The sequence below is a fragment of the Staurois parvus genome, unplaced genomic scaffold (assembly GCF_062004578.1).
Source record: "Staurois parvus isolate SC_StPar_1 unplaced genomic scaffold, SC_StPar_1.0 ptg000446l, whole genome shotgun sequence".
Classification (NCBI taxonomy): domain Eukaryota; kingdom Metazoa; phylum Chordata; class Amphibia; order Anura; family Ranidae; genus Staurois; species Staurois parvus.
In genome coordinates this window covers 3,268,864-3,282,897 of record NW_028318242.1, presented here as the reverse complement: position 1 = coordinate 3,282,897, position 14,034 = coordinate 3,268,864, and the positions used below count along the sequence as shown (strand labels likewise).

At 44.7% G+C, this 14,034-nt stretch overlaps 1 protein-coding gene across 2 annotated transcripts in view; it reads right to left on the bottom strand.

Moving 5' to 3' along the window:
• Positions 1 to 12,264, bottom strand: part of LOC149453618 (septin-10-like) — a 99,397-nt gene extending 87,133 nt beyond the window's left edge. For both annotated transcript variants that reach the window (XM_089688137.1, XM_089688138.1), the window contains exon 1: positions 12,173 to 12,264. In XM_089688137.1, the coding sequence (XP_089544263.1) occupies positions 12,173 to 12,205 (33 nt within the window). In that variant the 5' untranslated portion in view covers positions 12,206 to 12,264. The remainder of the gene's footprint in view (positions 1 to 12,172) is intronic.
• Positions 12,265 to 14,034: the final 1,770 nt, after the last annotated feature.

Sequence of the window (14,034 nt, the reverse complement as noted above, 5' to 3'; positions counted from 1 at the left end):
ATTCAGTATATGTAGTACTTCAGAGACTGCTGAAGATGGTTAGAAACTGGTACAGGTATAATTGAAGGCTGGAAATGTACTGCAAGAGACTGTTAGAGACTGGAGATAAGTTATATGAGAAAGTCTAGCAAACGTCATGGCTATGACTAAGGCCACTAGGCTGAAACATGTAAGCAGGTCTGACTTGTTTGGATTTTAGCCCTATGTCTAAATAAAGCCTTCATAATCCTAATAGATGCTGCCGTGTGCTGACTTTTGCTGAACTTTCACTGGTTGAACCTTGCCTAAAAAGGAGGTTGTGTGACCACGGATGCATTTCCTTACCTGCACTGGAGACTGGGTTGAGCATAGTGGATCTCTTTTGCCTGTACGTTATAGGAGACTGCTAGAGATCACTTCCATTACATCCCCTTTACAAAGCAATGCTCCCACTACTGGTTGCTGGGGCCTGAGGGCCAAATCATGAGTACCAAAGAGCTGCCTGTGGCCCTCTGCTCACAGACTAGGCACCAGAGCTCCTTAACAACCCTTACTAATGAATTACCAGCAAGCAACAGCAGAGCTGTATTGCCCAGTAGCATCTACAGTGCAATATTTATGAATTTCCTATGTAAGCAGGTCTGATTCATTTGGATTTTAGCCCTATATTTACATAAAGCCTTCATATTCCTATTAGATGCTGCCATTGCTGGATGTTCATTGGATGAACCTTGCCTACAAAGGAGGTTGTGTGACCACGGATGCATTTCCTTACCTGCACTGGAGACTGGGTTGAGCATAGTGGATCTCTTTTGCCTGTACATTATAGGAGACTGCTAGAGATAACTTCCATTACATCCCCTTTACAAAACAATATTCCCACTACTGGTTGCTGGGGTCTGAGGGCTAAATCATAAGTACCAAAGGACTGCATGTGGACCTCTGTTCAACGACTGGGCACCAGAGCTCCATAGTGACCTTTACTAATGAATTAATAGAAGGCACCAGAAGAGCTGTATTGCCCGGTAGCATCTACAGTGCAATATTTATGAATGTCCTACGTAAGCAGGTCTGATTCATTTGGATTTCAGCCCTATATCTAAATAACCTCACAGAAACCTGTGAGTGAACAGCCAAAGCTGAAAAAAATGTATTTGTTAAAACACATTCTTCCCATGGACAGAAGGGCTGCCAATGGAGCACTGGCCCTGGGCCACCAGCTGGCACCACTAATCTGAATTGCAATTAACTCACCACTAATGAGACCACAAGATTCTTCATGTCTTGTGTATAAAAGAAGCATGGACATGTAACTCTCAGAGGCAGATACATAGATAAGTACAGCCTCAATATCAGCTCTTCAGTTTTTGGTGACAGGAAGCTGCCATAATGAGATTTATTGTATATCCTGGAGCATAGAACATGATACTGTAAATTGTTTTTCCTCTTTCTTATCCTTTTGGTGTGCCTTACTGAAAAAAGGAAGTACAAAACCAAACTACTTCAAGTAATAGAAAAGTATTCTGTTTTGTATCCATAGCAATCAGTCATATTCTTTTGAGTCACATTATTTGCAACGGAAGAGCAATATGTGAGGGAGAGAGGATCTAGAAGGGAAATTAACTCTTAAGTTGACCATACATTAGTAGAATTTCATTAGCAAGTTTAAAAAGAATGTTCAATCAGTTTTCTAATTAGTATTGGGATCAAAGAGTTTTGACCACAGTGATGAGAACATTTGAAGGAGCAGGATGGAAAATTTTTCTTCAACAAATTTCTTGGGCAACATTCAGACCGGTGATTAAAGTGTTACTAAACCCAGGACCCTGTATTCACTCTATCTAGTTTCCCACAGTACACAGACATAGAAATGCAATTATTTTAGTAAATATAACTGCTAAATACCTTTTTTCATCATCAGTAGATTGTAAGCTCCAAGGAGCAGGGCCCTCCTTTCCCTCTTGTATTGAACTGTATTGTTGCTGTATTGTCTCCTGTTATATTGTAAAGCACTGAGCAAACTGTTGGCGCTATATAAATCCTGTATAATAATAATAATCAGTATATGGCCGCCTTATGACTTCTATCAGTGTCCAGCTGAGCACTGGTTAAAGCTTGTAGTAGTTTTCATTCTCCTCTGACTGTCCTATGAGGCTGCATAACCCCTGACCCTCTTTCTGGACAGTGCTGATTGGCCCTGTGCTGATCACATGCACTCTCCCAAGAAAAAAAAACAAAAACCTCTCTAGCAATACACACCAAACTGAGCATATGCAGCTTGCCCCCAAGGCTCTGTTCAATCAGCAGATGGATTGGGGTCAATAGAAGAATGGGAGGATCAGAGAAGTAAGGATCAAACAGACTTTTTACACAATGCAGAGGATTAACCCCTTAGGTTCCACAATGAGTATAACAAGCATACTTTACTGCATATACAGACTGATTTTACTGTTGTGGGTTTAGTAACATTCACACCAGATCCTGTTAGACTGCATTGATCAGTTATTCCAGCGCAGTCCCACTGCATGACAGGGCAAAATGCCTAGTCTCAGACTGCCTTGCAGTGGTGTGCAGGCACAGTGCGCTGAAAAAGAGCAGTCCATGCACTACTTTTTTTCAGTGCACCGCAGTGCGAGGCACCATCTTGCACCACACGGCAGCCAATTGAACTTAAAGAAACATCTGTGCGACATTTCAATACAGTTTGTTTAAAGGAAAAAAGGAACGGTGAGGTACAGCCATTGTGTTATAAAGTGCTGGATGGTGTGAACAGACCCTTAGGCCAGTGTGAATTGTAGCTGCAGGAATCTTTTGATTCCTGATGCAGTTGTGAGAGGCTAGGTGCGGTCGCCAACCCTGTTTGATATAATGACATGTTGCCAGTGGCTGCAGCTTATTCAAAGCTCCCAGCCAGCAATCACTGCTGATGAAGAGTGGGAGTGGTTGAGTAGTTCAACAAAAGAAAACTGGGCAGGGCTGACACCAAGCAGTCTACAAGAGGAATTATTAGCTGATCACCAGGTATTTTTCTGTGCTTGCAAAGTCTTTAAATGGATGAAACATGGGGAAATGCAGAGATGTACTGCAAAAATACTGCATTTTTTTGTACTTATTTTTAATTTGCACTGGAATACACTTAAGGGTCCATGCACACTAGGAGCAGAAAAAAAATGTCAAAACCTCTGGCAGAAAAAGGCATAAAAAAAAAAACACTCATAGTGGCTTGTATTGCCCAATAGTTTGGGAGAGTTTATAGGCGTTTGCTTTTAGAAGCAGTTTCATCCCAAAACATTCCCCTCTACTCATTTTTCAACTTACGCTTCAAAAAGCTAAACGCTGCGTTTATGCACTATTAATGTTTCTTCTACCTGAAAACACCTCTCAAAAGGTGATTGATTTTTTTTTCTGCCTCGAAACTCTCCTCTTGAAATTCCTGTAGAAGCAGCATTTTTTAAGTCCAGTGTGCATGAGCCCTAAGGCTGCATTCACATCTGAGCAGAGCAATTTGTAGGTGTTTTCAGGCATTTTTATTTGAGTGTTTCTGTGAGCATATTAGGCTCATTGCTCACGAATCTAAAAAAACACTATTCCTAGAGGAGTTTAGCATTTTGCCTGTAGAAGCAACTAATATTATCCTATGTGTTCTTGCACATTAGGTAGTCTAGAGGTGTTTTTAAGCTCAGTGTTTAGAAGCAGAAAAAAAAAATCTTCTGTTTTGCGATTTTGAGAGCGTTTTTCTGGCAGAAAAAAATGCTAAACGCTAGTACAAAAAAAAGCTCAAAGTTAGAATTTTTTTCTGCCAATTGCACTGGTGTTTGTAAGCTAGTGTGCATGGAATCTTAGCGTTTTATAAGCATTTTACATGTATAATCCAGCTTACGACATTTCTGTTTAAGCCAATGGGATGTACTAGGGGAGGGGACCAGATGTACTAGGGGAGGGGATCAGTTTTACTAAATTAAAAAAAAAAAAAAGTTTTAAAGTGTTACTAAATCCATAACAGTAAAATCAGTCTGTATATGCAGTAAAGCATGCTTGTTATACTCACTGTGGAATTTAAGGGGTTAATCCTCTGCATTGTGTAAAAAAGCTGTTTGATCCTGACTTCTCTGCCCCTCCTCTTGTTCAAATGTCCACACTGATAAGACAGACTGAACCTGTAGCCTTCTGCACATGCTCTGTTTGGTGTGTATTGTTAGGGTTTTTTTTCTCTTTGTTTGGGAGAGTGCATGTGGTCAGCACAAGGCCAATCAGCACTGTCCAGACAGAGGCCAGGGGTTCTGCATCCTCCCAGAGCAGAAAAAAAGCTCCTCCTACAATCTTTAACCAGTGCTCATCTGAAGTCACAAGACTGCTCTAACTGGTGATGAGAAAATGTATTTAGCAGTTTATATTTACTAAAATATTTGCGCTTCCATGTTCTGTGTACTGTGTGAGACCAGATAGAGTGAATGCAGGGTCCTGGGTTTAGTAACACTTTAAAATTCACTTGTAATCACTCAATTTGAGTATTTACTTGCATTTCCACTGAAGTCTATGGGTAGCTCGTCACTTTTTGGAGTGTCAAGCATTGAGTGTAGGGCACATGAGCACTCATATGTAAATGGCCACTATTTAAAGTGATTCTAACTGCAATTTTGTTTTAAATAACAGACATGGTATACTTGCCTGCTGTGTGCAAATATTTTGTACAGAGCACCCCTGATCCTCCTCTTCCCGGGTCCCCCGCCTGTGCTCCTGGATCCTTCCCCCTGCAAGGTGCCCCCATAGGAAGATGCTTGCTATGGGGGCACTTGTGTGTGCTCGCTCCCTAGCTGTGCTGTGTGTCCATTGATCGAGTAAGGCTCAGCCCTGCCTCACTGCTGTGTGTCAATCGATACACAGCCTGGCTCAGGAGCGAGCACACGAGTGCCCACATAGTAAGCATCTTGTTACGTGGGAACTCAACAGGGGGAGCAGCCAGCGGGGGACCTGAGAAGAGCAGGATTGGGGCTGCTCCGAGCAAAAGCATTGAGCCACCCTTTCTCTACTCACTGGCTGTGACTGTCAGCAACAGGAGCCAAGGGCTCCCATTGCTGCCTCTCTGTCCAATGAGTTGAGAGAAAGCTACTGCTGTCGTGCACATCGCTGGATCAAGATCGGGCTCAGGTAAGCATTTGGGGGGCTGATGAGGGGGGGGGGGGGGATGCATGTAGAACAATTTTTACCTTAATGTAAAGGATGTGTTAAGGTAAAAAGCCTTCTGCCATAAAAACCACATTAATTGCATGCAGTTTTGTTTGTTGACAGATTTGACAAAACGCTCAGGTGTGACAAACACTGTCATTACATTACAAAAGAATTCAACAAACCCTACTGTCAAGGCCAGTCATTAGTGAGAAGGTACCCATTTTCCAGCTGTAGTATGAATACATCATGTTTGGCAAAAGAAGTATTGGGTGCAGCCATTCCCTTCATTTCTTCTGGTTGTGTAAGTGCTTAGTTATGTACTCTCCAAACACAATGAATGAAAAGGAAAAGCCCAAGGCTAGGGAAGACAGAGAGGACAGTGTCTGCACAGAAGCTGCATGCTGGGTGTGACTTTTAGCACTCCACTTGTTTATGGCATTCTCTGTTTGGTGCAGTGTAGTAGGGGCGCAGGCAACAAAACAGCTGCAAAAACACATGCCGCTTCTTAAGGCACAAACAAACTTCAAAAATGGAAAAAAAAAACTGCTAGAAACTTGCATTTTTTGGCATGAGAAATGCAAAGTCTCTTCTGCCAAAAACTGCCTCTTCTTCCTTCTAGCAGGTTTTATTTTCCGTGTACACTATACGGAGCATGCCCGGAAGTATGAAAGACCTGGAAGAAGAGATGGCAGTGATAGGGGATGGAGCAGCAACGGACAGCCTAGATCAGTCAGTGCTGGAGGAGGGTGCACTAGTAAGGTAAGTGTACCATAATGGAAAAAGAGTTGGTTGAGGGCAACCCCCAACATCCCCCATTGCAGCAAAAACGATCCTCTCCATCACTGTTACATAGTTAGTCTGGCTGAAAAAAAGACAAAAGTCCATCCAGAGAAAAAAAAAAGTAGTTATAATCCTATGCCCACAGTTGATCCAGAGGAAGGCAAAAACACCCAGCAAAGCATGATCCAATTTGCTCCAGTAATGGGGCTGCAACAAAACTGCCTCACAACCACATGCAACGCACACTGTAGCATTCAATCTGAATATAGGGCAGCACAGTGGTTAAATGCCTGGCAGTACTAGGGTCGTTGGTTCGAATCCCAGCCACGGCACCACCTGGCTGGAGTTTGCATGTTCTCCCTGTGCCTGCGTGGGTTTTCCTCCGGGTACTCCGGTTTCCTCCCACACTCCAAAGACATGCTGGTAGGTTAATTGGATCCTGTCTAAATTGGCCCTAGTATGTGTATGTATGAATGTAAGTTAGGGACCTTAGGTTGTACACCCCTTGAGGGTTAGGGACTGATGTGAATGTACAATATATATGTAAAGTGCTGCGTAAATTGACAGCGCTATATAAGTACCTGAAATAAATAAAAATAAATTACAGTGGGAGGCAATGCATGCACGTGTTTTGATAACAGTACAGTTGAAACCAGCATTCAGTCTGAGCTAGCTGCCCAGGATGCTAATGCTCAGGATAGAAATTCCATACATTGCATCAGCACTTACGTGTTTCAGCCCAAAAGGGCCTTAATCATAACAAAGCTAGACAGCATACCACCACATACCAGTAGTGGAAAGCTGGCTAACTTTGCTATGATTAAGGCCCCGTTGGGCTGAAACGAGTAAGTACTGAGGCACTATATGGAATTTTATGTGTCCAATAAAGATCGTCAAGCTAACTCGGAATCCAGTGCTGGTGTCCATTGTACAGTTACTATGGCAGAAGCACTGATTACTCTCAGATTGTATGCTCCTTGAGGGTTAGGGACTGATGTGAATGTACAATATATATGTAAAGTGCTGTGTAATTTGAGGGCAAGTACCTGAAATAAATAAAAATAAACTTCAGCACTGATTACTCGCACTGTCTTCATGGACTACCTGAGTCGAGCACTGAGAGTTTCTTTAATTTTACATATGTTACAGTTCCTATTTCTGCTGCATTGTGGTATATTCTATTCACGAAGGTAAAAAAAAACCTTCTGTGTGCTTTTCCCCCCACAACCCCCCCAATACTTACCTGAGCCTGATCTCGATCCAGCACTGTGCATGGAAGCCTCGGCTCTCCCAAATCTCTCTTTCCTCATTGGCTGAGACACAGCAGTGGCTCCCCCTGCTGTCAGTCACAGCCAGTGATGAGTGAGGGGGCAGGGCTGAGCTGCGCTTTGTGCGTCTTAGCCCTGGTTCACACCAGTGTGGCTTTGACATTGTGCTACTTCATCGTGATTTCAAAGCCGCAGATTAGTGGAATTTGCACCTCGATGATTTCATTGCGGCTTGCAACTTCGTTCAACAGAAGTCTACGCAAGTCGCAATGCAATTTGAAAAAGTAGTGCATGAACCCTTTTCAAAGTCGTCACGACATGAGTTGTGGCAATTTGAACGGTTTCATTGCTGGAAATGGGGTGCAACCTGTCATGCGATTTGGAACTGTCAAATCGCATGATGAATAACACTGGTGAGAATGAGGTCTCATAGAAACACAAGAGTTTGGCTTGGGAGCGAGCATGCACGACTGCCCCCAGAGCAAGCAGTATGCTCTGTGGGCAGTCAACGGGGGGGGCGAGGGGTCAGGAGCGCCAGTGGGGGACACAAGAAGAGGACGGTAACTAGGACATGTTTGTTATTTGAACGGTTTCATTGCTGGCAATGGGGTGCAACTTGACATGCGATTTGCAACTGTCAAATCACACGATGAATTGCACCAGTGTGAATGAGGGCTCAGAGAAACAGAGTGGTGCTCAGGAGGGAGCATGCACAACTGCCCCCAGAGCAAGCAGTTTGCTCTGGGGTCACAGGGGGGTCAGGAGCTCCAGGGGGGAGGGGACAGTCAGGAGAAGAGGACGGCAAGTATGACATGCCTATTTTTTTTTTTTTAAACCTCAGCCTTTAATATCTCTTTAATGCAAAGTTCATTACCATGTGACAATTGGCATAAGCAATAATTCACCCCAATGCTAAACTGCAAATGGGTCCCACTTTTTACATGTCCGTATGCTCCTTATAGTAGTCATGCACATATTGAAGAATTAAAACTCTAGGGACTGTAGAGTGGCTTAGGCTGGCCATACACTATACAATTTTCTGTCCAATTTCTGCCCAATTTCCTTTAGATTTACCTTCAACTATGTAGTGCAAGGGCCTGCCTAATTGGATACAATTGAAAGAAAGTTTAGTTTGGGATTGACCTCATATTATATGGTTTTTGGTAAATCTAAAGCAAAATTCTCAAGATAATTGTATAATGTATGACCAGCCTTAGTAGTTAGCACTTCATCTTTGCAGCACTGGGGATCCTGGTTCAAATCCCAATCAGAACATTATCTGCATGGAGTCGGCATATTCTCCCTGGGCTTTTCTGGATTTCTTTCCAAAGGTACGTTGGCTCCTGTCCAGCATGATGATAGTATGTGTATGTACGCATGTGAGATAGGGACCTTAGATTGTAAAGAAGGGACTGATGTGTATGTGCCTTATAAATCCCTATCATAAATGTCTTGTGGGCAGTCATTCATTCTTCTGGGCATGCATGACCCAGGAGAAAAGCTCTATACTCCATGATTCTGGGGGGGGGGGGTATCCAGGCAGAAAACTTACCATCCTGAACAAAGCTCTTTGTAAGCATGTCTATAATGGAACAAAGTCACTACAATCCATCATAAATCCTATTTTGTGATTTCAGTAAACCAATGCAGCCCATACACTGCCCCATTGTTGTAGATCAGTGTTCTCCAAACTGTGGTCCAGGGACCGAATATGGCCCTTTGACTGCCTTTATCTGGCCCTTGGGGCACCATTCCTTCCACAAAAACAATATTAGGACATAATTCCTCCCACTGATATACAGTCATGGCCGAAATTGTTGGCACCCTTGATATTTTTCCTGAAAATCAAGTATTTCACACAAAAAAGGTATTGCATTAACACATGTTTTGCTATACACATGTTTATTCCCTTTGTATGTATTGGAACAAATATAAAACAGAGGCAGAAAAGCAAATATGACATAATGTCACACAAAACCCCAAAAATGGGCTGGACAAAAGTATTGGCACCCTTAACTTAATATTTGGTTGCACACCCTTTGGAAAACATAACTGAAATCAGTCGCTTCCTATAACCATCAATAAGCTTCTGACACCTCTCACCCGGAATTTTGGACCACTCTTCCTTTGCAAACAGCTCCAGGTCTCTCTTATTGGAAGGACACCTTTTCCCAACAGCAATTTTAAGATCTCTCCACAGGTGTTCAATGGGATTTAGATCTGGGCTCATTGCTGGCCACTTCAGAACTCTCCAGCGCTTCTTTGCCATCCATTTCTGAGTGCTTTTTGACGTATGTTTGGGGTCATTGTCCTGCTGGAAGACCCAGGATCTTGGACGCAAACCCAGCTTTCTGACACTGGGCCCTACAGTGCGACCCAAAATCCTTTGGTAATCCTCAGATTTCATGATGCCTTGCACACAGTCAAGGCACCCAGTGCCAGAGGCAGCAAAACAACCCCAAAACATCATTGAACCTCCACCATATTTTACCGTAGGTACTGTGTTTTGTTCTTTGTAGGCCTCATTCCGTTTTCGGTAAACAGTAGAATGATGTGCTTTACCGAAAAGCTCTATCTTGGTCTCATCTGTCCACAAGACGTTTTCCCAGAAGGCTTTTGGCTTACTCAAGTACATTTTGGCAAACTGTAGTCTTGCTTTTTTATGTCTCTGTGTCAGCAGTGGGGTCCTCCTGGGTCTCCTGCCATAGCGTTTCATTTCATTTAAATGTCGACGGATAGTTCGCGCTGACACTGATGCTCCCTGAGCCTGCAGGACAGCTTGAATGTCTTTGGAACATGTTTGGGGCTGCTTATCCACCATCCGGACTATTCTGCGTTGCAATCTTTCATCAATTTTCCTCATCCGTCCACGACCAGGGAGATTAGCTACAGTGCCATGGGTTGCAAACTTCTTGATAATGTTGCGCACTGTGGACAAAGGCAAATCTAGTTCTCTGGAGATGGACTTGTAACCTTGAGATTGTTGATATTTTGCCACAATTTTGGTTCTCAGGTCCTCAGACAGTTCTCGTCTCCTCTTTCTGTTGTCCATGCTTAGTGTGGCACAGACAGACACACAATGCAAAGGTTAAGTGAACATCTCTCCTTTTTATCTGCTTTCAGGTGTGATTTCTATATTGCCCACACCTGTTACTTGCCCCAGGTGAGTTTACAGGAGCATCACATGCTTGTAACATTCTTATTTATCCGCAGTTGTGAAAGGGTGCCAATACTTTTGTCCAGCCCATTTTTGGAGGTTTGTGTGACATTATGTCGAATTTGCTTTCTTTCCTCCCTTTTTTTGTTTTGTCCCAATACACACAAAGGGAATAAACATGTGTATAGCAAAACATGTGTTAATGCAATACGTTTCGTGAGAAATACATGATTTCCTGGAGAAATATCAAGGGTGCCAACAATTTCGGCCATGACTGTAAACTACAGAATACGATTACTTCCACAAACACTAAAGATGGTGCACTTTTCCTCCCACTGGTACCATCAATGGGGTACTATTCCTGCCACTGACATTAACAATGGGGCATAATTCCATCCACTGATATAAAATATAGAGCACTATTACTCCTGCTAACACTAAAGATGGGGCACTATTCCTGCCACTGACACCAATGTTGGAGCACCGGTCCTTCCACTGACACCAATGTTGGGGCACCATTCCTTCCACTGACACCAATGTTGGGGCACCGGTCCTTCCACTGACACCAATGTTGGGGCACCGGTCCTTCCACTGACACCAATGTTGGGGCACCGGTCCTTCCACTGACACCAATGTTGGGGCACCGGTCCTTCCACTGACACCAATGTTGGGGCACCGGTCCTTCCACTGACACCAATGTTGGGGCACCGGTCCTTCCACTGACACCAATGTTGGGGCACCGGTCCTTCCACTGACACCATTGTTGGGGCACCGGTCCTTCCACTGACACCATTGTTGGGGCACCGGTCCTTCCACTGACACCATTGTTGGGGCACCGGTCCTTCCACTGACACCACTGTTGGGGCACCGGTCCTTCCACTGACACCACTGTTGGGGCACCGGTCCTTCCACTGACACCACTGTTGGGGCACCGGTCCTTCCACTGACACCACTGTTGGGGCACCGGTCCTTCCACTGACACCACTGTTGGGGCACCGGTCCTTCCACTGACACCATTGTTGGGGCACCGGTCCTTCCACTGACACCATTGTTGGGGCACCGGTACTTCCACTGACATCAGTATTGGGGCAAATTTTCTTTCATTGATACCAGTGTTGGGGCGCCATTCCTTACACTGACACCATTGTTGGGGCAAAATGTCTTTCATTGATACCAGTGTTGGGGAGCTATTCCTTCTACTGACACCAATGATTGGGCACTATTCATCCCACTGACATCAGTGATGGGGCACTATTCTGCATTTTCCACTCCCACTGCTTACAGTCCAGCCCCCCTTAAGTCAGAAGACCAGAAAACCAGCCCTTTGTTCAGAAAGTTTGGAGACCCCTGTTGTAGATGGTGGTGGGAGCAGTCATGGGGATTGTCCATAACATATCATCTATAAAGATTCCATCTCATCCACATCTAATCGATCACACTACAAGCAGAAAGTTCCATGCTATGATCACTGATTGGACAACTGAGATCAGAAATGATCAGAAGACTTCTATCACCAATAGTATCCTAGTGATCAATACTAGAGCTGTCATGCACTCTGTACTGGGAGCACATCAGGAGATCACGGTGATCGGTCCTCACACTGGACAGTAGGAAGGAGTTGTCCTCTCCCAGCCGGATCTCCACACTACCCCCCACTATGTCCATTTATTCTGGGTGTGTCACATCCCCTCTCTGTACACCGCGGCTGCCAGTGCCATAGCGCACAATCACATACAGACAGCAGCGTGCCAGGCTGCCAGCCACCTCTCCTCCCTCCCCCACCTCCACAATACGGCGGATCGGGCAAAGTCTGACTCACCAGATGCCGGGACAGATCCGGAGAAGCGTCCATAACTTCCACACTCAACAGCAGCGCTCCTCCACCGCCCCGCCCCTCACACCAACCCTGCTCAGATCCCGCCCCTGCAAGTGATCGCCACGCCCACAACAGCTGCACGGCCCCTCCCCTGTGAGTGTGATGAGCCGGGCAGGTAGGATCAGCTGCCTGTGCCTGTTGTGTGGAGCGCCGCACAGCTGGTAAACCCTTCTACATTCCACTCACTGTCTGTTATTCATTCATTCGTTTCAGTACGGACTCGAAGCAGCACCGTTCTTCCAGAACCACAGCCAGTATGTTTTTCTTCTTTTTTGACTAAGAAGAAAAAAAGAAACATTTATTTTTCAGCTACATACAAACAACTTTTTATTATTTTTCATACACGTGCAAAAGACAAACCGTTTTTTTATTTTTCATATACAACTACTACAGGGCAGCAGGGGTGTGCAAAATCACGTATATATACGTACTTTAGCATTTCCGGGTAGGGGGCGAGCACACCTTACCTGCGCCGCAATTCGCGGCCTTGGCTGTCAACCACTGGTCCCGGTCAGTGGAGGGGGAAACTGTATGTAAACAACACAGATCTCTCCCCTGTCAGCTCCACCACACTGCTTTGTATGGCTCTGCATAGCACAGCCATACAAAGCAGTGTACTTACAGTGTAAAGCACAAACACAGCACACAGAATTATTATAATACAGGATTTATATAGCGCCAACAGTTTGCTCAGCGCTTTACAATATAACAGGAGACAATACCGTAATAATACAGTTCAATACAAGAGGGTTCAGAAGGCCCTGCTCCTTAGAGCTTACAATCTAAGAGGGAGGGGCTAGTGGTACAAAAGGTAGTAACTCTGGGGGATGGACTGATAGGAGGAATAGAAGATTCCATTATTAGCTGAGGGCAGGATAGGCTTCTCTGAAGAGATAGGTTTCCAGAGATTGCCTAAAAGTGAGCAGAGTAGGTGATAGTCTGATAAATTGGGGTAGAGAGTTCCAGAGGATGAGGGAAGCTCTGGAGAAGTCCTTGAGATGAGCATGGGAGGAGGAGACAAGGGAGCTGGAGAGTAGGAGGTCTTGCGAGGAGCGGAGAGTACGGTGTGGATGTTTAGAGACAAGATTGGTGATGTAATTTGGGGCAGAGTTATAAATGGCTTTATATGTTATTGTTAATGTTTTGAATTTTATCCGCTGGGCAATGGGAAGCCAGTGGAGGGATTGGCAGAGAGGGGTGGCAGATACAGAGCGGTTAGTAAGGTGGATGAGTCTGGCAGCAGCATTCATGATAGACTGAAGAGGGGATAGCCTGCAATTCGGTAGGCCAATGAGGAGGGAGTTACAATAGTCAAGGCGAGATATAACCAGGGAGTGAATAAGTTGTTTAGTGGTTTCCGAGGTTAGGAACGGCTGTATCTTGTAGATGTTGTGGAGGTGAAGTCTACAAGATTTGGACAGCGATTGGATTTGGGGCTGAAAGGACAGATGGGAGTCTAGGATTACACCTAGCACCCTGGCATGAGGGGAGGGACTGATGGTTGTATTATTGATCTTGATGGAGAAGTCAGGGGAGGGGGCACGGGCTGGAGGGAATACTAAGAGCTCAGTTTTGGAAAGATTTAGTTTGAGGAAGTGGAGTGACATCCATGCCGATATGTCACTTAGTAGGTTAGTAATACGAGAGGAGACTGAAGGGGTGAGGTGAGGGGTAGAAAGATAGATTTGTGTGTCATCAGCATAGAGATGGTACTTAAAGCCATGGGAGTTTATCAAGTGACCAAGGGAGGAGGGGTAGATGGAGAAGAGAAGGGGTCCAAGGACAGAACCTTGAGGGACCCCTAC